Raw genomic sequence first — 24,372 nt, forward strand, 5'->3', positions numbered from 1 at the left:
ATCCCTTTAAATGTTCCTCTCTTCTCCACTTCCTTCTCTTCCCCTTCTCCTTTCCATTTCTCCCCTCTCCTCTCACTCGCCTTCCCCTCTCTCCTCCTCCAGCTGTGGGCTGTTTGATGTCCCTCTGTCCCGTCCTGCCAGATGCCCCAGAAACCAAATGAGGGGTTCTGTCATCCCGCTGACACCTGGTCATCCCCTAACCACCGGTTACTCCCCTAACGACCAGCTCCTTCCCTAACGACCATGAGAAACACTGGACAACCACTGATCAATCACCGAAATTCCTCTGCAGCTTTCTGTCCATGTTGGACTTGTGTCAAGATGTGATACTTCACTCCATAAACTTTTTACGGACTGATGCGTGACTGGCCTTAAAAGCCTGATGTCTTGGTGTGGGTGTTCCTACAGACCAGGTGCAGTGTGTTGTTCCTCGCCAATGCATCTAATGAAAGAACAGTGACCAAGACAGGACGAGTTGATGTGGCCTTTACTGTACATCACGCAAACTTTGACAGTGAGAGTGTATGCAGTCATTACTGATGGCTGACAGGTAGGCAGGGGTCTGTTATAACCCAGTCAGGGGTCTCTGTCCTCACCTCTCACTGTTTCCTAATTACAGGCTCAAGACTGGTGCAGGTGAAGACACACACATACACACACACACCTCTTGACACCATAAATGCACCTCTCTGGTCAGCTACTGCGGCTGCATACCGACGGGGTCAAGCCGAACAGTTTGCACATTGCGACACACAGGATGATTTCCATCCCTCAGGTTGTGTGTACCTGCCCATAAAAGCACATCAAAGTACGTTGGCAAGTAAATCTTTCCGCTAACCACTACCTTTCAGAGAAGTGTTACTGTCCTTATGCAATGTTTGTTTAGTGTGTCATCTCATTTTGAGAACCGCAGTCGAACCCCTGGGTGGTGCTGAGGGTGAAAACCAAGGTTTGTAAAGGACATGTACAACGACATATTGGTTGGGTGAATTGGTGACTGCTTGGTTTGAACATCAGATCACTTTTCCCTATTTAATATAGAAGAACACTTGAAACGCTTTCAGAATATTCAAAATCTGATCATTTACTGCTTTGATGACATAATCATTGTGTAAATCATCATACACGATGCGAACATGCCAAGTATTTAATGGTTCCCGCTTCTCGGTTCTGACTATTTGCTGCTTTTCCTTTCTTACTGTAACTTACATGTTCTTGCCTTTGCTCAGGGGCAAAATAAAAGCCCCCCCCCCCCGCCCCTCATATCGAACAAAGACACCCACACTAAAAGGAGAAAACACAAAACAGTTTGTAGCTTGTCCTCCCATTGTCGTCATTTTGCATGTTTTTGTGATTGTTGTTGGCCTCTCTGTGATTGCATGGCCTCTTCCTTGTCACTTTGCATGTCTTGGTGGTCGAGCTACATCTCTTTGTAGTACTTTTGCTTTTTTCACGGCGTTTTTTGTCTTGCTGTAGTTGTTTTACATCTGTTGTTGCTTCATAGTTGTTTTAGGTGTCTTTGTGGTTCTCTTGTTTTCTTTGAGCTTATATTGTCTCTCTTTTCTTGTCACTCTGGGTCTCTTTGTGGTCATTCTTGTCAGTGAACCCATGGCTGACCCCCAGGATTGTATATGTAACAAAGTTCATTTACTTTTTTTACTGTCGTTAAATACATTTGTCTGTAATTTACTCCATGACATATATATCAGAAAACATCTGTACTCTCTACTCCTTTCTACACCGAAATCTTTTTACAATGAATTGCGTTACATTTTCACACTGTTTAAAAGTGATCAATCAGTGTAGGAATTGGTCCACTGATCCAATAATCCTTGCATTTAGTGTTTTCACTTCCAATACTTTGTCTAAATTGTCCTTATAATACATACTTTTACACAGTTTGGCACAAGTACTTTGACTTGATGTTTCTAATATTCTTTCCACTTCATCTGTGTACAGACCTCTTGTTTTAATGGCTGCAGTAACTATTCTTCACCACAAGGGCGCAGACGAAGCACCGAACGGAAACCGGAAGTGAAGTCAACGTCAACGTACGAAATTCAAACCTGTGTGAGGAACATTTGTGATAGAGCTGAGTTTCCTGCTCATGGTTGTTTACGGACTTCGCCTCCATCGTCTCCAGTTTTCACACTAACTCAGGTAACTTCACTCAGTCAGCTTCTACTGACAGTTTGTTACGTGTTGCCGTGTTATGGACTTTTGTCTGAACTAGTCTGCTCTGCATTGGTGAAGCTAGTTAGCTAACCAGAGCATGTTGGACAGACTCGGTGCTAACTTGCTAATGTTAACGCCCGAACACGAAGATAGTTTCCCGGTTTAGCTCGTTTCGGTGTTTTTTCAGTTGAGTTGAGTTTAACACTCAACCTTGTTCTCCGGCCGCAGGAAGTGTTATCACCGTGCGGCTGAGGACGGGACGATGCCCGTGGAAAGGTCCGAGCCCCGCGGAGCGGACGAGCTCCACAGATACTATGAGGTCTATGAGACCATCGGCTCAGGTAACGTCCGTATTAATGGTCTTCTTGTTTCTGTGGGGGTCTTCTTGTTTCTGTGGGGGTCTTCTCGTCTCCACTGTGAGCTGTGAACCGTGTGTGTTTTCCAGGAGGCTTCGCTAAAGTCAAGCTGGGTCGACACCTCCTGACGGGAGAGAAGGTTGCCATTAAAATCATGAACAAGAAAGATTTGGGGGTAAGTCAGAAAAGAGGTAATTTCATTGTCAACAACCGGTCTATGAAATGTGCACTCTTTATTTTACTAAATGTTAAACATGAAAAAGCTGATGGAGGCTTACATTTCTGCTTTCTCCAACCAGCAGCTGGAAGAAATGTTTGTCTTTAAAGAAAAGGATTTTGTTTTATCGATTTTCTTTTAAACAAGTCAACCATTTTTTAGATTTACTTGCTTTCGACACTTTTTAGTTTTTTTTTTTATTATTGTTTTTTATCTAATCTCCTTTTTCTACCACAAAGTTCGGAAGGTTGCTCATCTTCAGGAGGTCTTCACAACACAATAGTACAAAAACATAAACAATTTCAAATTCACTCAGTCGACGGGCAGAATACACCAGACATAAACATCAACGTTTTTTGTAAATGAAGATGTAAAGCATAATACACCGTTTTCAGACATGAACTCCAAAAAGATCTCCGGGAAAATGTGTGCGCACATTTGCCTTTCACACATGAGTAATGCAACAGGAGATTCTCTGGGTCAGACACGTTCACAAAAACAGGGAAATGTCCAGAACATTCAGCCGAGGAATGGCACCTGGATAGAGCAGGCAGGAGGAAAGAGATGATGTATAGATTCTGCTGGGGAAGTCACACGTTTTTATTTACAGCCCAGACATTTGCGTTCTCACAAAAAAAAAAAATCAGGGAAATATCCAGACTTCAGTGGATGTCTGAAAGCACCTAGCACCAGTCAGACAGTTTGTCATCTCTCTCCCCAGGATGATCTGCCGCGTGTGAAGGTGGAGATTGAGGCCATGAAGAACCTGAGTCATCAGCATGTGTGCCGTCTTTACCAGGTCATAGAGACTTCCACACAGATCTTCATGGTGCTGGAGGTAAGCACACAATATTACACCATACACACAGAAAATATGTTTGAGTGTGTATGTGATAGTGTCATGTTCAGTCATTTGGCTCCTTTGTGTCCCTCTCTTCTCTCAGTACTGCCCAGGTGGAGAGTTGTTTGATTACATCATAGCAAAGGACCGTCTGTCAGAGGAGGAGACCAGGGTGTTTTTCAGACAGATAGTGTCAGCGATGGCTTACGTCCATAGTCAGGGATATGCGCACCGAGATCTCAAGCCGGTAAAAACCTCCTGTCTGACCGAACCTGAAGCAAATTGTGTCGAGGTATCTGCTGTTTCATATGATTTTAACGTCTGCTGCCATATTTGTCTCTTTGAACTACAGGAAAACTTGTTGATTGATGAAAACCACAATTTGAAGCTCATAGACTTTGGCCTTTGTGCCAAACCTAAGGTAAAACATCACAGTTCCTGTCCTACTCTGTGCATATCAAACATATTTAGCCTGTTAGCTATTTTCCCCAGTAATATGAAAGGAATGGAAGAAGTACAAAATTATTAAGGTTAGCCTGATTCATTAGTAACTGATCGTTAAAACATTTCCACACCACAAACCTCATCAGACATTTTGAAAGATCAATGAAATATGACAAGTCTTCAAAGCCAGCTCGCAGCAAGAGAGCGGAACTGTTTGGCAACTCCGTTGCCACTCACTCAGATTTTAATTTGGGAAACCCTGTATCAGTCCCATCACAGGCTGAAAGAGTGAAAGTGTAACAAAGCTACAAAGTTATGTCTGTGATATTCAGGGTGCAACAGAACCTGTTACCTGAGTCCATACACAGTTCTTAGAGTCAGACTAATATCGATCCCCTGATTTTTATTGGTCAGTATTGGCCTATCACAGTTGAATTGGTCTGCCTTCTGTCGTGGCAATTTCTGCAATCCCACCTTAACAACGAGGAACGAGACACAATTCTCTTACAGTATTGTCACACTTTAATGCTCAGAGCATGGTGCATACGACAAAGGTTAGTTTGTAATATGCACACCGATGGGAAACAGTTCTTTGTCTTTATACATTTGGCTCATCCTTCCCACATAATTTTTGCACATCCCATTAGATCAGAAACTTCAGTAAAAGGTTTGCTACTAAGTTTCCCCATTTCGATATTAATTCGCAGTCACTCACTTACCAGCAAACAGAGATCTCTCTCAGACATGACATTCATTGATATTATTCATTATTTCCTTTATCAATGTGTCGTCACCCCTAAGTAATGTCACTCTACCTCAGACGTCACCCCGTGGTCTTCAATACTGTATCCTCCTTAAAAAAATTTTAGATGCCGTATCGAACTATCTTCATTCCAAGATCTCACAAGCAGCCTCTTCTCACCCTGGGAGTCGATTACGACTTGCCCTCAGGAGAGATAGACTTCTGGTTCTTGGGCAATTTAGAATCCCCTCACCGACTGCGCGCAGATTTATACTTGGTCTTGAAAGTGGTTTGAAGCGTGAATGAGTTAGGCATCCCGGACGAGCCCCCAAATTGTCGTGGCAATTTCTGCAATCCCACCTTAACAACGAGGAACGAGACACAATTCTCTTACAGTATTGTCACACTTTAATGCTCAGAGCATGGTGCATACGACAAAGGTTAGTTTGTAATATGCACACCGATGGGAAACAGTTCTTTGTCTTTATACATTTGGCTCATCCTTCCCACTCTGGTTGGGTTTGTTACAAAGTCAAAGGTCAGGATCTTCTGATGACATCAAGGCAACAATGCCTTAGTTAAAGCAATCAGGCCAAGATTCATTCAGTTGTACAGGATACAGCATGATCAAGGTTACATTGTATGAGATTCAATCAAAGGGGAAATTAACATGATCATATTGTGGTCAAAATGTTACATTTCCCTTACACTTCCAATGTGTACCAATGGGAAAATTGTTTAACAGAATTCTATACAGAGCAGGGGGTGTTGCTTGGGGTATTTTAGATATGGTGTCGTCACATAGTTTGTCCACCAGGGGGCGCTCTGATTCCCTTTATTTACCATACAAAGCAGCATCTGTTACACGTGTATATATATATATATATGAAGGATATTGTCTAATATATTAATCGATTTCTTTTTCATCCCTAAACTCTATATTGGCCCCAAAAATCCAGTATCAGTCTGGCTCTAATACTCATTACAGAATACAAACCCAGTGTGCACATGCATTTTGTGTGATCTGACTATCCTGTGGTCGTCTCTCTCTTAGGGAGGCCTGGGTTATGAGCTGATGACGTGCTGTGGGAGCCCTGCCTACGCTGCCCCTGAACTCATCCAGGGAAGAGCATATATCGGCTCAGAGGTGAGCGAGGTCGAACGTGTGCCATTTACAATTTTAAGAACCATTGGGGTGGCATTTTCAAGATTTGCCCTTATTTAAACCCACAGAACTTAATTTTTTCACTTAGGCTGTTACCTGCCTGTTCCACAATTCTGCTTTTTCATGGTGTCTTGAGCATATTCACTGGCGCATGACTCTGTGCAACTGAGCTGTGAAATCCTGGCTGTATCACTTAAAGTAGAAATATTGCTGTGTGATGTGTAACCTCCAGGCTGATGTTTGGAGCATGGGGGTGCTGCTGTTCGCTCTGCTCTGTGGATACCTGCCTTTCGATGACGAAAACTGCATGGTCCTCTACAGGAAGATAACGGTGAGTGAACGGCTGTTAATGACATTTTCCAATCTTTGTATAAAAATAGAAAATGATTGCATTGCTGCTAAATATTTGGAGGCCACCCCTACACTGGTTGTTTGACCTTATATAATATTATATTACCACTTAAAGAAATCCTTAAATACTGGAAACCTTTATGTTTATGATGTATTTCTGTTTAATAATGTGGTTGTCTGTGTTTAACATCTTCAGAGAGGTAAATACGATAACCCCCGGTGGCTCTCTCCAGGTAGTGTCCTCCTCCTCAATCAGATGATGCAGGTAAATCCTTTGGTTATTCAGTTTCCTCTTTTATCTATTTGTATTTATTGTCCTCTCAGCCTAATGGTCGCCACAGTTTTCACAGTTGTCTTGAAAACTCAATCCATGTCTGAACCCGTAAAAGCCAGAGAGAAAACTAACATTGCCAGCCTTGAACCCAACAGGCGTTCTGTACTTTTGTGTCCAACCCCGACGCGGTTACTGTAAGCTGCACTTATTTTGTGTTATCCTGTCTCTAACACACATAGTTAATGCTTGTTTCCCTGATTACAGACATGTGCAATGTAAAAAATCAGCCTTGCCAATAACACCGACCCAAACCCAAATATAATTTCAAAATCTTTGTCTGAATCTGTGTACAGCTTTGTCTGAATCTGTGTACAGCTGTACTTGCTGCAGTACAATATTGTCCTAATAACGCATCAGAGGCAGTAACACAGTTTGTTCCATCACAACTTTTGTAAAGAGTTGGTAAATTATCAACTAAAGGTGGGACAACTTTTGGAATTATTTGCATTAACTTTCAAAGCTTACTTTACCTCCATTGCTGCAGGAAGGTTGCTGAAAAAGCCTGTTTGCTATGAAATTAGAGATTATTGAGATTATTATTTATTTTTTCAGTTTTGCAGACCTTTGTATCACTTAATGCTATTCACTGGATTTGATCTGCTAGAATTTACATAAAACTTGTAAAATTGGGATTTTCTAAAACATTGGTTGTGTATTATGTTCCAAATTCAGTTGTAGTTTCTGTGTGTGTCCTGTAGGTGGACCCCAAGCGGCGTGTTGCTGTTCGCCATCTACTGGACCATCCCTGGGTGCTGAAAGACTACAACAGCCCTGTGGAGTGGTACAGCAGGCAGCCGGTACACTCACACAAACACACACCAAAAGCTGTGTAATAAATATCTATATATGTTTATATTTTTATAACAGAAATGCACAACAACAAACACGTCAGTATCCGATTCTGTTTGAGTTTCTTTCTCTTCAATTTGCTCCAGTCACCGCAGAAGTACTTTTCCATAGAACAGCCCCACAATCCTCAACAAAAATATATAATGCATTATTTTTTGAGAAATGTTGTTTTAGTTTTCACACATATAAAGAAAGTGTCTGTCTTGTATTTCCAGTGATCAGTTTGTGTTCTGTTTTGTGTAGCTTGGTCACATAGATGAGGACTGTATCACTGAGATGGCAGTCAACATGAAGCGATCGAGAGAGAGCACCACAGCACTGGTGAAGGAGGTGTGTGCCACTTTGATCGCACTATTTAATGTTGACAATGATGTTTATTATGCTGATCAGATCTTCATCCACTCATTTTGTGTTTTGTATGAAGAAATTACAAAATGTGGACGTTGTGTCAACATGATAGTTTACATAGTTTTCATACTTGTTGACCCCCACAGTGGCAGTACGACCACACCACAGCCATCTACCTGCTGCTGCTGTCAAAGAAACAGAGGGGAAAACCTGTCCGTCTGCGCCCTGAGCCGACTCCCTGCGAGGACTCCTACTCTCCCTCACAACAGGGTCTACAGGTCAGACTCAGGACCACAATGCCCACAATGCTCTGCTGTCTGCACTGGGTTTTACCTACTGTTTACCAGTACCAAATGTTGTCATGGATCTTTTCCCCTTGTTTTTCTCCATTTCTGATTTTCTCTCTTTCTTTCAGTCAAGGGAAGCTCTTCATTATAGTGAGGATGAAGATGCTGTGCTTGTGGGTTCTTTGGATTTTGGCTCAGACTACATTGATGACTGTCCCTGGCTTCCAATCAAACAACACACACCCAAGGGGGTCAGAGGGCAGCCAGACGGATGTGCAAGCAACAAAGACAAGGTGTGTGAGAGTTAGGTTGAATATATGCTTTTGCTTTGTGTCCTTATTAGAGAAGGTTCAGAAAAAGGATCATGTTTGGATAAAAACCATCTCTGTTGGGGCATGTTTGATGAGTCTTCCAGAGAAATATACTCATGCCACATTTCACGCTTCCTCCTAAAGAGACTGGCATCTCCATCAGTGGAGAGAAGATATGCTTACAGCCCGACTCCAGAGAGGGGGCGGAAGAACGCGCAGCATCGCCAGGAGAGGAGGGACAGAGACCAAGAGCAAACCGCTGAGAACAAGGAGAATGTTGCTGTTCAAGATAAAGATTTAGACATTTTTGTGTTGCCTCCTCCTCGAACTCCGGTGTCCAGTAAGAAGAATGCACGCCACAGGAATGTGTTCACCACACCCAATCAAAATACTGACAGCAATAGCGGCAAGAACAACGCACTCACACCTAAAGGTAAAAATAATCTCTTGGATACTCAACAAATGGCTGTAGTCTCAGTTCAAAATGCAGGTTGTGTTTGTGCTGTAATTGTTTTTGTTCCAAACCAAAAAAAAGCCTTATGCACCATCTCTATTAGATTATTTGCATTAGCCAATTGGCCCTCTGCACAATGCCCAGTCTCATTTATCTGCCCCCCTCTCCGTCTCATGCAGCTCTCATAATCACAAGTGCCACATCCACATGCCACACATTTGCAAGTAAATTGTCTTCTGGTAATAAACTCATTTATTGGACCTGTTTTTATCCCGAAGCCACTCATATTTCTATGATTTAGCTGTCATTACGCCACTGTGAATGGACACACACACTTATCACTGTCAACTCAAAGGTGAGGTTATTATCAGGAAAGCTAATTCTATTCACTTATCTGTAAATGAAGGACACTAATATGAATGGAGAATCATTAAAGTCTTAATTATTTGTCAAGGTGAATCCTCTGCTCAGATGTCCAGCCTCATTAGTTTCCACTATAAACTCAGCCACCACCCAGCCAACGCTCCGCCACAGAGCCCGTTGGTGTTAAAGTGTCCGGGCTTGGTCCTGCTCTCTTTCCAGCCGCCTGTTCTGGCGCAGCATGTCTACAGCACAGACACGCTGCCTCTGACATACTTGTCCACACACACACGAGCACAGTGGTCTGTCCCCAGGCGTGTGCCGTGACAGGTGTAGCTGTCTCTTTCCTCTGCTCGCTGTCCCTCGTGGGCTGTAGTGACATGTGTTCTCCTGCCACCAAAGCCTACCTGTGAGTGTGAGTGTGTGTGTATGTGTACTTGTACTTATATATTTGTGCGGACCATTTTGAGCATAGACATCACGGAGTGAGGACATTTTTGGAAAGGGAGGACATTCTGGCGGGCCCTCACTTTTTCAAAGGCTTGTCTTAGGGTTACGATTTGGTTTTAGGTTTAAGGTCAGGGATTTAGTTGTGATGGTTATGGTTAAGGTAAGGGGCTGGCAAATTTCTTATGCCAAAGAGTATCCTCAATAAGATAGAAGTACAAGAATGTGGGTGTGTGTGTCAGACCACTTGTTTGTGTACACCAAAGTCTTGGTGTTCAGTATGAAAGCCAGCTATTTCAATGCATACAATCAAAGAGCTGTCATGACTTTGTACATTTAATCTTCCCATTTTATATTTCCTCTCAGGAGATGCTGAGGTTGTTTAAATCATTTCTGTTCCTTTGCATCTTGTAGATGGAGGCAGTGGCTCTAAGGAACCAATCAAGAAGAGAACAGCAGAGAACAAGGACCATGCAAACATAGACTTAATGGCTTTCAGTCCTGAGAGAAGGTGAGTAGCCTGAGGGACGGGCGAGGCTCAGAGGTGAAAGAAAGGGGGGAGGAAGTGTATGAGCACCTGAACAGCGTAAAGCCTAAATCTCAGGGAAGACTGAAGTTCACACATCTAAGGCAACAGGAGATGTTAGGGCAGCCAATGGGCTGAACAGACTCAACCGAAACAGTTATTCCAAACCTAAATACATGTCCATCAACAGCCTCCCTGATAAAACAGTTTGAATCTCAATAAATGATGTCAAGAATCAGACAGAAATGCTACAGGGCACAAGAATGGAAAGTAACTGTTTTAATTTCTAATGTTTAAGAATATGTGAGCTGCTGTGAGGGACTGAGGGACAGGTGAGAGCAACTTGGATCAAATGTCAACCCACAGTGATTACATTCCTCCATTTGCTCTGCAGGTCTCGGTCTTTGGACATGGCCGTTACAGAAGACAGCGGAAAGAAGAAGAGAGGAGGGAAGGTGTTTGGTTCTCTGGAGAGAGGTCTGGATAAGGTGATCACCATGCTCACTCCCAGCAAGAGACGAGCACTGCGGGACGGCCCCCGCAAGATCAAGGTACATGCAGGACGACTGAGTCACCTGTGCTATGTCGCACGTAAAAAACAGTGCTACAAATAGTTATGATCTCCATAGATTCATTGATAAGATGAGTCGAAGGAACATTGTTTGAAACTGCGTATGACAATATTACATCTTGAAATTGAGCGATATTTAAAAAAGAGATTTCATATATAACGGTTTAAAACAGAGAGAAGTGTAAATCCTCATAACTGGAACCAGACAATGTTTTGTTGTTTTCTTTGGTAAATGACTTAAATACAAATTAATTGTCAAATATTTAATACATTTACATTACTAGGCAGCGTTGTTGATCCGTGTGTGTTTTCCTGTAGGCACAATACAACGTGACTTTGACGAGTCAGACGAATCCGGACCAGATACTTAACCAGATCCTCTCAATCCTGCCGGAGAAAAAGGTTGACTTCACACAGAAAGGGTGAGAGCACAAGCCTTGTATCGGTTAACTTGTATTTTCCCCTTATTTTCTTACCAGAAGACTCTTTATTCAAATCCTTATGTTTTATTACCTTGCATTCAGATATACCCTCAAGTGTCAGACCTGGGGCGACTACGGGAAGGTGACGATGGCGTTTGAGTTGGAGGTGTGCCTGCTGCAGAGGCCTGAGGTGGTCGGGGTCCGCCGCCAGAGGCTGAAGGGAGACGCTTGGGTCTACAAGCACCTGGTTGAGGACATCCTCTCCACATCCAGGATTTAAAAGCACTTTTCAGCTCCTCTCCAAGTCAATAGACTGGCTCTTCTCTGTCAGCAGTGACCCCTCTGTCGGATGTAGAGAGTCTTAGCATTAAAGATCAGTCCTTCATTATTTTGTATGAATATTAAACATTCTCCTTAGGCCAGTCTGCAATCTCTAGAGTATGTGTTACATTGAATTTATGAGAATTACAAGTCAAGATCCTTTATATTGTATCTTGTTTTATGTAGAATATTGTTGTTTTACTTCCCTTTTTCATAATTATCAGGCTAAATAGGGTCCATGTCAATTCTCTTGAGGTGTGTATGATGTGTCTGTGTGTGTGTGCATGCATGTTTGTGTAATGTATTTACAGTTTACCTTCTGGCTTCTTATTACCATATTTATGTCATGGTATTGTTATTCTCCCCTGTAGGTGCAAAACTTGATTTAATAACATAAATAAGCAGAGCGTTACTAATTTACTTTCATTGTTTTTTTTATGTCTGTGTACATTTTTTCCATCATGATGTTTTGACGTGGTTCTATGAAGTGTCTGTTTTTATTTCCTGTCGGTGCTTTTCATGTGTGTCGCGTCGTGTCTGTAAATTTTTTTACTGACAATGTAAAGGGAGCAAAATAAATGATTTCTGCTGAGTGTAACTTGTCTGTGTGTGTGGAGACGCATGAAGTGGATTGAGTATTTATTTTTGTTCAGCAGTTTGATGGCGCAGTCGTGTGTTTTCACTGTCATCCTTATGTTCATCTTCTCGTCTTCACTCCTCTCGGGTGCAGAGATTGATGGTGATCGTTTGGCTCAGTGACAGAGTCTCTAAGCATTTACCACCAATAAGATTAGAGGTGAAAGGTGTCAGATATCTACAGTGTTTCTCACTTCAGATACTTACAGATGCCAAGTTCACATTCTGCACTCAAATGTTGATCATACCCATCGTTTACTCCACCAAAGATGTAATGTTTCTGTATTCGGGAAGAAACCATTCAAATCTGGTGTGGATCTGGATCAGTGGGCGGATCCCGGAGTATCGCAAGATAGGGTGTTTTTTGACATTTTTATTGATTTCTCAAAGAATGAATTGATCTTAATGAAAAATAATTAGACATGTTTAAGAGACTGATATATACGGGTGTGTGCAACTTGGTGCCGATCCAAATAAAAATCTGGATGTAGTTCATTTAAATGTGGTTTCAAAAGGACTGTTGGGCCTTGGTGGAGGTATGAACTCTTGGTTCTAGTTTGCACCATAGAAACTAAGTACAAACATTATCTGTGTTGTTTATGCAAAAGTAGTGTTCCTAACTACGATAATGCCAAAGCTATGACACAGTTGGAAATAAAAACTTGTGGTCATTGAACTGCAGGTATTTGTAAGTTCTGAAGTGAGTTGATAACGACAGTGGCGGATAATAGCTCAGCTTTGATGTAAAACGGTGGATGATTGTTATGGCAGAAGCTGCTGTAGGAGCATGATTGTTATGACAGAATAATAATGATCATCACCTAAAACATCTGAAGAGAATAAAACAGAAGTCTCCTCTCCGTCATGACGGAGTTGCAGCTGATGGATGTTTATTTGTGGCAACTTCTCCTTGGCGTCTCAGCAGGGAGGGGAAGGGTAATAGTAATGGTGGGTGGAGGTGGTGATAAGGAGGGTTTAACCTTAATGGATTCTGAGAGAGGGTCGGGGGGTGATTTAAGACAGAGGTGAGGGTTGGAGTTAAGTTGGAGGGGGTAAAAAGAAGAATCCTCCCATAGGCCTGTACCGTCCTTATCATTCCAGTGGTGAGGAAGACTCCTGCTGGGCTGAGGTTGGAGGATCGGAGAATGTGTGTGTGTGTGTGTGTGACAACAGCTGCTCTAAAAAACAGCTGTCACCAGCCTCACATTAAAGACTTCTTCATCATTACCTCCACCACAGAGGTTATGCTTTCCCCCCTGTCCCGTGTTTGTTTGTTTCTGGGCAGAACCAGGAATCTTTTTTTATCATTTTGTTTAATATTAAGAGATAGGATTTCTTTTTATTTGATCTTATATATTTTCACCAATTGCCCAGGGAGTAATTCATGGATGTTGATGGGAAAAAAATGGGCATGTTTAGGGAACTGATATTTATAAGTGTGTGAAATTTGGTGCTGATCCAAATAAAAAATCTGGATCCAGTGAATTTAAATATGGTTTCATAAGGGGACTGTTGGGCCTTGACAGAGGTTTACGCTTCACTGGGTGACATTGGAGTTTCCTCTATTTCCTCCCGTCTAGCAAACACAAGCACCTCCATGCTTTTCCGTGACTTTTTTTATCAAGATTTTTGGTTTCTAAGCCGAAAGTTACTGCCATATATTCTTTTAAATCACCCGGACCTCTTAATGAAGGCAAAATGAACCAAGTCAGTGAGTTATTCAAGAATTTCACCTTTCAAAAAAAGGTATTGAAAGCAATTGCTGCCATTGTTCCTCCATTCAAACAGGGGGCACTGTGTAGATCTCAGTCCATGCCTGCTGGAGGACTGGAGTAAAAATCATGCACACTGGTTTAATGAGGATTAATGAACTGAGGCAACAGAGGTGAGGCCTCCACTGTGTGAGGAGCAGGGAGCTGACTGTGCTGCATCAGTGTTTTGGTGCGTACCGCTGTCTTCAAGTTAATAAAATGTTCAGACACTGGCCTGAACCCTGGAGCAGATTTGTGCTCCCCCCACTTTGTTTGTTTTCAGCTCTGTGAGTGTGGAGGCGTGTGGGAGAAATGAGGCCTCTGCTGGCGATCGCTCTCATCCTCCTTTTCCTATGTGAGTTTATGTTTCTTGAGGAGTGCTATTACTCTGATACGCTCCAACAGTTTTGCTTGCTGTGTGTGTGTGTTTTTTTTTTATTTGTGAGGCAGCTGCATGACACGTCCATTTTCTGTGTTCTTCTGTCTGCATGTCTGTTTCAGGGCTTCTCAAGGCTCAGACGTCCAGTGACCCTCTGCATGGAGACCCCTGTGAGGTGAGCTGATGAGAAATAGATGGAGACAGTGGAGTGGTTCCCAACCTGTGGGCCAGGAGCCCCCGGGGGTCCCAATAAAAATCTGTGTTGTATTTATGCGTTTATGTGTTTAGAGCATTTAAACTACACCTTGACACGTCTTTCCAATATTTGCATTATAAAAATTATTTCCGAGTTGTTCTTCTGACATGAGATAGCGTGAACGCAACCACATGAACACACAGGTTTAATACATGAAATTAAAACTCAATGTCATTTTGTATCCACGGCTTTTTTTCCCACTGTTGTCAGGTATCCTAAAGAAATTGTGTTGGTGCAATGTACATCAATCCCTTCAGATCATTATTAACATGTCCCATGACCACTTTGCTGTTTTCAGGCTGTGTCCCGGAGCAAGGCAGCGACTCGTGGTTGTCCTCCACGCTGCTCAGACTGGTCCTGTCTGTCCCGGCTCTTGTCATCAGCTCCCTCCAGAACACCGTGCTGCTGCCCCTGGCCTGGCCTTGCTTTGCCTCCGTCTGCATCTCGGTGCTGCTGACGTGTCTCCACCCTGTACCTGCTTCACCTGGCCCTGGTGGTTTGGGTTGGGGCCATTTTGACCCTCACGCGGCACAAAATGGCTGACAGTGACACCGCTAGCGAGAGAGTGTTGTACCAGCAGAAGAACCAGGAGAGGCGTCACACCAGAACCAGACTGAGGACGCTCGCTCAGTGATGAGTTAAAATTCATCAGCAGTTTGTTTGGACCTGCTTCCACCTTCAATTATCTAATGAACCTACGACTGTAGTTGATTTTCACACAGATACTGTTTTTAAATTGGCTTTGCGATGGAAAGAGAAAAAACACTGATTAGCCCGTGTCCTTGTGACCTAAATGAGGTTGAAAATACTTCTGCTAGTTGCCTCTTTTACAAACAGCCTGCTGCCGTCCACTTATCTATCTCCCTCATTCTCCCTCTCTCTCCGTCTTTAAACGTGGCTCCCAATTATCAGCGGATTGTTGTGCTGTTTGCTTCACATCTGCAGATGTTATCATTAGACATGTCTGTCAAATGGAGATGAGCGGATAAGAGAAAAGAAGAGGAATAAGAGAAAAATCGTATGCATTCATTGTGTCGGCACGTGTGTGTGTGTGTGTGTGTGTGTGTGTGTGTGTGTGTGTGTGTGTGTGTGTGTGTGTGTGTGTGTGTGTGTGTGTGTGTGTGTGTGTGTGTGTGTGTGTGTGTGTGTGTGTGTGTGTGTGTAGAGTCGAGTCCAGCAGTGCAAGGCATGCAAACCACATTCCCGAAAAACACTAATAAAGGGAGTTAACAGGGAGAGAAACTAGATGTGGTGTCGGCATTGAGCCAAGGCGGCAGTTGCTCAGCCAACCAGTAAACGGTGTGTGCTGACACGCTGTGGCTCTCAGATCTGAGGGATGCTTTAAAAACGGCAAGAAGAAAAACTATTTTATCAAAACTGTTAACACTCCCGCCGAAGGGTGTAGCTATAAAAAGTAATGGATGAAGTTTCTACGTGTGTGTGTGTGTGTGTGTGTGTGTCTGTGTGTGTGTGTGTGTGTGTGTGTGTGTGTGTGTGTGTGTGTGTGTGTGTGTGTGTGTGTGTGTGTGCGTGCGCGTGTGTGCATGTGCATGTGTGTTAAAGAGACAGACAAAAGAGACAGAGGGGAAATGAGGCTGGATCATAGAGATTTATTATATGGCCGTGGCATCCTAATTAGCATAAAGACTGGACCGGCCCACTCAAGCAGAGAATTAAAAACCTTAATTGTGCTGTCAGCCTTCCTCTCTCTTTCTCACTGTTGACTCTACTTCATTCCGCTCGCATTCGTCTCCTCCCGCTCGCCCGCTCCTCTCGCTGCTTATGAAGTAGCCTGCGTCCAGGCTGGTTAATTGTTGGTGATAAATGGGAAGAGGGATGTTTGTAATTGTCTCGGAGATGGGGGAGAGGTCGACGGAGATCGACTGCAGGAAGGAGAAGGGAGAGTTTTTTTTCCTATTTTGAAAGTGGCTAGTGAGGAGGCCATTCATCACATGTTGGTTTGAAGCAGGGAAAATTAGCTTGGCAGAAACGCATGCAAGGAAGAGTTGGCGAGGGTTTGATCCCAGAGCAGAGTGAAGCTACATGTGAGGCCAACGTACCATGATGCCGATCATTCCTGTCATCAGATAATTTAACACGGTTGTGTATTTGTACCGTTGGGCCATAACTTCAGACATTTCTGACCCAGGAAGTGACATGAGCTTGATATGTTTGAGCTTTCCAAATATTACAACTTTACTTATGGTGATTAGAACTAGAAAAAAATTGAATAAACATAATCTTATAATTTACTGTCAAAAGTGATAGTTATAACTTCGATTTGACGTAAACACAGCAGAAGTTTCTGAGAAAATCCGGGGAGTTTAAGAAATGATGGATGATCAATTTGTGGACAGCTTTTCCCAGAGTGCACCTGTGAATTACAGTGTAATGGCATCACTGGAAATATTTTTCTCTCTTAGTTATTTTCTTTTTCATTTCCTTTTTCATCCGTGCAGTTTGGTTTGGCAGTTGCTGCTAATGCTAACTTAGCCACTTCTTCCTCTGCTGACAAACCTGTTGCTGCCTTTAAAACATCACTTTCTGGTGAGCAGGATTTCTGACTACAAACTAGACACCGTGTGTGAAGTCACTCACTTGTTCTCTATTCGTACATAATAAAGTTAATAAAGACTTAACAGTTCATTCTGTTGTGAGGAGCAAAAAGAGGTTTCAGACACTTATGAATCATCATTTTCAAATCACTAAGGTTTATTTAAGGCAAAGGCTTAAATAAACCTGTAGAAAAAGCAGTTGTACTATTTTTGTCCCATTGTGGCAGGTTTTGCAAGCATCATACTTCACGTCAAAGAAAATATAAAGCCTAAAATATAAAGACTGATTTCAGACACAGGAAATATGAATTTTTTTTGTTATATGAAAATATGAAAACAGATACACATATACAAAACATGCCAAAAAAATCACCCCCCCTCCCAATCCCCTGGATCCAGAATCATAGAACATCATTGCAAAAGTCCCTTGAAAGTGTCAACAGTAAATGTCGACAAAAAATGTTTAATCAAAGGAAAAGTGTACTACGCCCTTTGATCTGAATGATATCAGGGTAATGCAGACCAAAACCACCACATACGGACAATAGCAACAATCACTCACTGATATAAAATAGTCGTTGAATCCTGTGAATGTGTTTGCTTAACTTGGGATGTAAAAAGAAAGCGAGGCTTCTTAGCTTATGGACCAACAGAATAAGCAGCACGAGAGAAGGAGGGAGGAGGAACGTGAAGGAACAAGGAGTGCAGCAGTGGAAGGTTTTTCAGGAGGAGGAAGAGGAGGAGTGAGCGTTTGGTTGCGAGGGTCAGTCCTGTTTGTGCGTCTCTGCTGTCAAAGCCTCTCCTGCAGCAGCAGATGAGGTTAAGACTTGGGAGGCCGGGCCCTCTCATACTGCCTCTCCCTCAGCTCTGACAGCTCGTTCACACACACACACACACACACACACACACACACACACACACACACACACACACACACACACACACACACACACACACACTGCCTTACACTACCCACTTTACCTCAGTCCTCTGCCCTTCCTATATGTCCCTCTGTCTCTTCCTCTTCCTTCGCTTCACTTTCTTTCTTTGTTTTCTGTTTATCTTCCTCCTCCTCTTCTCTCTCTCCCTCTCTCTCTCTCTCCCCCTCTCTCTCTAATTGGTCTCCACTAGGTTAGCTCAGACAGGTCTATTCATCATAGCACCATCCTCATAGACAAACCCTCAGGGAGCGAGGGCGAGATAGACAGTCAGACGGGAGGGTGAGAGGGTCTGCCGCTTGTCAACCCACTCTTCTTCTTCTCTTTTTTCCCCTCCTTTCTCGCCTTCATCCCTCCCTCGCTTCTCCGCTCAGTTTATAGATGTCAGTTTTGCAGAGGGAAGGGGTGTGTGAGGGAGGTAAGGAGGGGGGGGGAGGAGAATGTAGACACATTAGTTAGGCTATTAGTTCAACAAGCTGCTTCCACGCCTGTCAGTGGTCCGAGCCCCACACGCACACATACGTCTGACATTTGTTACATGTAGTATCTATGTTGGGAGAGAGATTGTAAGTGACGGGCCGAGGGGGGGAGGGGGGGGCTATAAGTGACACTAACGCACCTCGTCAGTTGTTGGTTTTTATGAGTTAAACACAAGCACAGAAGCTTAAAGCTGTCACTTGTAGTGTGTGTGTGTGTGTGTGTGTGTGTGTGTGTGTGTGTATGTGTGTGTGTGTGTGTGTGAACATGGACGTTGCTGCAAAGGGCAATGGGAAGCATGTAAAAGCTCATTCTGTGGAGTGCAAATGTCTCCTGTGATAAGGTCAAACCACTTCTTTTTAGTGTTGAGATTTTGTCTTCATTTGATTGGCCGACAGTCAGACCAGCAGACCGGCTCGCTTCTCTCTAACTCCGCGAATGATTTTCAAAAACATTTGCTTTAGTTGCACGGTGTTAAAACCAGAGGATTAAAAGTAAGAGATTGCAAAAATGGGTGTAAAGGTTTTTGCACATCATCGGCGATGCGAATAAACGGCACAAAATGGCGAATGACTATTCAGAATAAGTGTGACTCGATTCAGCAAATAAATTTTAACGATTGAAAAAAATTGCGCCTGTGGAAAAGACAGATGGAATCAACATGGAGCGATGATGACGAACTTCTCCTCTCTATTGACGAAGGGAGTTTCACTGCTTGGTAGCACAGCTGCTTCAGGACGTATAAGAACATGTAGAACGTCCTGTTTGTTTGTTTGTTTGTTTGTTTGTTTGTTGGCAGTTCCAGTTGTGTGCATTTGGTTCATTCATTGTGGAGTTTGGTCGCCTGGGGCTTGATCGTAACTTGAATTCTGCTACATCATATCTTTATTAAGACAAAGAATAACTGTGAGCAATGGCTACGGACAAATATATTAAATAAAACAACAAATAAACTTTATAGTAGACAGGATAGAGGAGGACGTTCTTATTCTTCTATACTCTATGTGAAGTTGTCAACAGCACGCATTCTGAAACATTTTCGAAAAATAAAAGCTGTGATATCGCTCCAAATATCCAACATCACTTGAAAGCTTGCACTTGACTTTTGACAGGTTTGAAAAATACTGATAGAAAGCACAAAAACAAAACCCATAGTTTGCAAATGTTCCTATTGAACCTTTTTACTTGTGACCCTTGGACTTAAAGATGTGAAATCATCTAGTAATGTATGAGTGTGGAGTTTGTGGTGGTGGATGTGTAGCATATCTGACTTTTATTTACTAAACAGGAATTTGTAAATAAAATTCAATCAATGCTCAACTTCTTAAAACCATAACCACAATCTTCCCCTGATCATACTGTCGTTTATATGAGCAGTTTGTGTAAATGAGCAAAACGGTCTGAAAACAGTTGTAATAAAGCAGAGGAATACTGAAAATCCTTGAATACAAACGTGAACTTCAGATGCACCGGCTGAAGTTTCCTCACCTCAAACTCCCAACTTATGAACACAGGACAAATGCACTTCTATAGAGAAACAGCAGACATGAAAATGCAGCACATGTACTAACGCTCTCCCTCCTCTTCTTCTTCCTCTTCTGCATGTTTTGTCAGTTTCTCTCTTCCTTCTCCTTCTGTTTGATTCAAAGGCCCTGCTCTTTCACTCCTCACGTCTCTCCAGCGTCTCTTCCTCTCACCCCCCTCCTCTCTTCTGTATGAGCCCCTCTTCACTAATCAGCTGAGGCCCAATTATACTCATTTGGCCCCGCACATCCCTCTACAGGGGCTCTGGAGGGCCAAAATATACCAATGCTGACTGACATTAATTTGCATGACTTCTTGGCCCCTTTAAGTACCACTGTTGTCTGTCTCCTGCTCCTGTGTGGGAAGCCGGAGGAGGAGGGAGAGGAGGGGATGAGGAGGTAGAACGTGTCAGTACCTAGTCATGTTATGTAATCTGCAGCAGGAGGAGAGTTAGGAGGACAGAGGGGGTCACACTGCTTTCTAACTGTCAAACCTTCTATTCTTCAAGCAGACGTTGGTCTGACGGATCGTATGAGAGAGCTGCGTCTGTCAGACAAACATCGTCACTCACACGCAATGTTTGGCCAATCCTGACTTTTAGTCACTAGTATAATTTAAGTTCTAAAAAACACTGGATTCTGCAATTCCAACAATGCAACAAAAGATTCTTTGACAAATAGTAGACAATAGTTTTAAGCAGTTTCATTCATTTCAAATTTTCGCAACAAAAGTGAATATCTATGATTGACCGAATGTTGACGCGAGTGTTTGAGTTCTGGGGTCTTGTTTATAACCATTGGATACACATCTTTTAGACCCATTTTGTGCGTATGCAAACTTCAGGATCTATAAAAACAAACTTGATGGGAGAATGTGTGCACTCATGCAAACTGACCCATGCGTACAAACATTTTGGAGATGGAAAAAGTGGCGATGCAGATGTGAGGTGGTGAATTTAACAATATCTTCTATAACACTGCGCCTGTATCACCAAGTGCGACTTTAGTTTTCATTGTGAGTGTAAAATCAGTGCAGTGAACAGGACTGTGCTCTGCGGCGCACAGAACGCACTGGAGACCACTTACACAAATATAAAATACACTGTGCTCACCTTTAAACTTCCATTTCCAAATGATGTCCCAGAGTGGAGGTTATGGAAGTAATTGGGCCGATTGCTGTAAATACAAATATTGCATGATGGATGCACTGGCACTGATAGAGAAGAATTGGGAGGAATCCAGTGTTGAGTGACTATCCTGGCCCATCAGCTGATTTAGATTCTACAGAGCTCTGATCTTTGGGCTGAACTGAGTCATGTATATAACCGACCAACCTGATGGAACTGAGCCATTCCAGTACAAACACAAGTACTCAGCACTCTTGGTGAATTAGCCGACAGGTATGTGTGTGATATAAAATGTATAATATTAAACTTTCCCCTCAAAGCCCCTTTTGGGAATAATATTTCAGTTAGATGTTTATAGATTGGGGATATCGCAGCTGTCTCTGAATGTAGTACTGCCTGCAGTTGTGGATGAGATTATTACAAGTCCCCTCACATTCTGACGGTGGGAAACAATTCTCTTTTTGCCTCCAGCTTTAAATCGGACCACTGTTTTATTTCAGACACTGTCCTCTCTGTCATTCACTGCATTAATGCAGCAGCAACAACATGTTACTACTCAATGTATTTTAGTTTATTGATGACATCACTGCATTGGGCTCCAAACAGTCTGTCCTCCTTCACCTCCTCCTCCTCCTCCTCACTCACAAACTCCTCGATTTCGGTGTCTGAAAAGTTCTTCTCTTGACTGCTTGATGCCATTATTCTGCATAGAAGCCCATTGTTCCCCCGGGTCATTCAATATTCATTAGTTGCTTTGCATTGACCATTTATGGTTGAATGTGGGCGTGTAGAGGGCGGAATATGAGGCAGATCCACGTACGCACCTTTCCAGCTGGACTGTGATTTGTAAAGAGAACACTGCATTCAGGTGTGCGCACGGTTTTATAAATCTGAGGCCCAATTCGGCTTTTGTGCATACGTGTACTTTTATTATGATATACGCACTGTTTTATAAATGAGGCCCCTGATCCTTTCTTTTGGCTCAAACCGGAGGGGGTTGGATTTACAGGCAGTGTTTAACTGAGCACCTTTGTTGCCACATTAACTGACTTCTCAAACCCTCAAGCAACTTTTCTAATTAAAAAAGCACAGAAGAACAATCAACTCATTTCTATAGAAGAAAGTCATCAGTATTACCTCAGGAGTGCGTGGTTGGGCTTTTCTCTGCAGGCGGACCTCTCTGTGCCTCTTTAAACTGACTCAGCTTGGAAGTGTCTGCTGCCTAATATCTTACTGAGCCACATTACAGCCACTAGAACAGTTTTATTGGCAGTGGCAGCTGTATTCAAATACAGTAGGTGAGAAGCAAACAAATGAAATCCAACTAATACATGATGATGATTACCTGGTTTTCAGGCAGGATGTAGCAACTTGGTCGGAGTGGTCATTTACTGTACATCAGTTCCACAACAGACTTTTCAACCATCCACAGTCAAGTCCTTTTACATGTTATGATCAAGTCTTCTTTACCTTTATCACTGTGTGAAAATTAGGTTTTAGTGCCTTCGATATTTTAATTGATAATTAAAGAGACAGATTAAAAAAGGGCGCTCAAAAAACTAAGCAAAAGAGGCAGAGCAATCCTGTCTTTTAGTCCCTATGAGCCTAAAAAATTTAAATTCCCCCAATGCAAAATCTCAAATTGAAATTGCATTGATTTAATTTTCCTCGACTGTTTACCCTTTACCATATGATGTCTTCTTACACAACGTGACACGCTTGCCTTTAGTTGGCAGGGAACCAAAATGAGCCTGGACCCGCACACAGAAAAGGTGGCAGGCACCCAAGCCCGGACAGCACGGCCTGCTTCTCAAGCTGGCTATGTGCTGTTTTCTGTGTGTGTGGCGTGTTGTCGCCATGTCATGGCTTGTGTCCTATTATCACCCCTCTCCCCACACCTCCGCCTCCTTCCCTCTAGACACACACACACACACACACACACACACACACACACACACACACACACACACACACACACACACACACACACACACACACCTCTGTCCCCTCCTGGACTCGGCCAGCAGCCAAGACTGCAGCACTGGGACACTCCATTCACTCAGATCGGGTGAAGTGAGGGGGGGGGGGGGGGGGGGGTTAGCTGCGTCCCTCCCCTCACTTCCAGACGGACACCGTAAAATGAGATTTGTACCTCCAGCTCTGGAAGTCTCCGACTGTCCAGACTGAGGTCAGATGTTGAGGAATGTGACGTTTACACCGGCAATAATTTTGTGTTTGTATGTTGACGTCACGGTAACTTTCAGCCAAATATATCGACACAGAACCTTTAACTTCCAAAAAATTATTTTTTATTCTGAAGGACCAATAAAATTATGGCAAATATTTACAAATAATTACTTCTTAGCTTCACATTACAGGTACATAAATGATATAATTCACCAACAACAGTCACTCAGGTGGACGGATGGACAGGTACACAGACCAGAGTATGAAGAGATGCGTCAAGCAAACTGCAATTTAATATTTCACAGTAAACTAAAAACCAGGAAATAAAATAACAATATTATTAACAATAGAAATATAAAAAAATAAGCATAATATCAAATTCACCATTTATTTCCAGTTTTCTGAACAAAATTGGTCACAATTCAGGAACAAAAAAAAAAAACCAAAAAAAAAAACTTAAGAAGAAAAATCAATTGATATGATATCTTTGGCAAATTTGCACTGCAGTAAATTACATTCAAATATTAAGACAACACACAACACACAAAGAGAAAAAACACCAAGTTTTTTGTTTGCAACTACTAGAAAATCGAATAAAAAACATACACATTTTCTTAAAGAAGCATTTCTTTTACTTTTTTTTTTTTTTTAAATCCTCCCCTCCAGAATATTTGAAGGCATTTCTTATCTTCATTTTGTGTTTGTATCTCTAAGTCTTTTCTGATATTTTATATGTTTTTTTGTACAAGAATCTATCATTTAAAACAGGCATCACAGGCTTTGGTGAATGTTACAGATATGTTTTCTTTTTGTCGCGTTTGATTTTGTAGACTAGAGACAGATGAAGTGTTTAAAACCTAATTTCACGTCTGTTTTTGTACGCTGATGTTTTTCTTTCTGCCATTTGTTTGTTTGTATATTTTTTTTTTCTCCCCGAAACGTCACAGATATAAATATCTCTTGAACACCCCAGATAGGAAGCCATGGACACAAAAAACTCCAGATTGTTACACGAAAGGCCA

At 42.5% G+C, this 24,372-nt stretch overlaps 1 protein-coding gene across 2 annotated transcripts; it reads left to right on the plus strand.

The window, feature by feature from the left end:
• The first annotated feature begins 1,997 nt into the window (after positions 1 to 1,997).
• melk (maternal embryonic leucine zipper kinase) lies at positions 1,998 to 12,111 on the plus strand. Of its 2 annotated transcripts, none has more exons than XM_034595514.1 (18): positions 1,998 to 2,160; positions 2,404 to 2,516; positions 2,621 to 2,706; positions 3,470 to 3,586; positions 3,693 to 3,836; positions 3,942 to 4,010; positions 5,830 to 5,922; positions 6,173 to 6,271; positions 6,488 to 6,556; positions 7,324 to 7,422; positions 7,718 to 7,804; positions 7,969 to 8,100; positions 8,238 to 8,402; positions 8,565 to 8,853; positions 10,096 to 10,192; positions 10,602 to 10,758; positions 11,097 to 11,200; positions 11,303 to 12,111. In XM_034595514.1, exons 2-18 carry the CDS (start codon positions 2,438 to 2,440, stop codon positions 11,478 to 11,480), a joined length of 2,064 nt encoding a protein of 687 aa, XP_034451405.1. In that variant the 5' UTR covers positions 1,998 to 2,160; positions 2,404 to 2,437; the 3' UTR covers positions 11,481 to 12,111. The 2 variants fall into 2 exon arrangements, with proteins under 2 accessions (XP_034451405.1, XP_034451413.1); XM_034595522.1 differs by having other exon boundaries at positions 2,021 to 2,160; positions 7,969 to 8,091.
• Positions 12,112 to 24,372: the final 12,261 nt, after the last annotated feature.

Source organism: Hippoglossus hippoglossus, chromosome 1 (genome assembly GCF_009819705.1).
Source record: "Hippoglossus hippoglossus isolate fHipHip1 chromosome 1, fHipHip1.pri, whole genome shotgun sequence".
NCBI classification, from domain to species: Eukaryota; Metazoa; Chordata; class Actinopteri; order Pleuronectiformes; family Pleuronectidae; genus Hippoglossus; species Hippoglossus hippoglossus.

What these genes read in the sequence shown, in the direction of transcription:
- melk (XM_034595514.1), top strand. Translation starts at nt 2,438, where the DNA reads ATGCCCGTGGAAAGGTCCGAGCCCCGCGGAGCGGACGAGCTCCACAGA. An exon ending in TGAACAAGAAAGATTTGGGG is followed by an intron (nt 2,707 to 3,469) that starts GTAAGTCAGAAA and finishes CTCTCTCCCCAG; the next exon opens with GATGATCTGCCGCGTGTGAA. An exon ending in GCCTTTGTGCCAAACCTAAG is followed by an intron (nt 4,011 to 5,829) that starts GTAAAACATCAC and finishes TCTCTCTCTTAG; the next exon opens with GGAGGCCTGGGTTATGAGCT.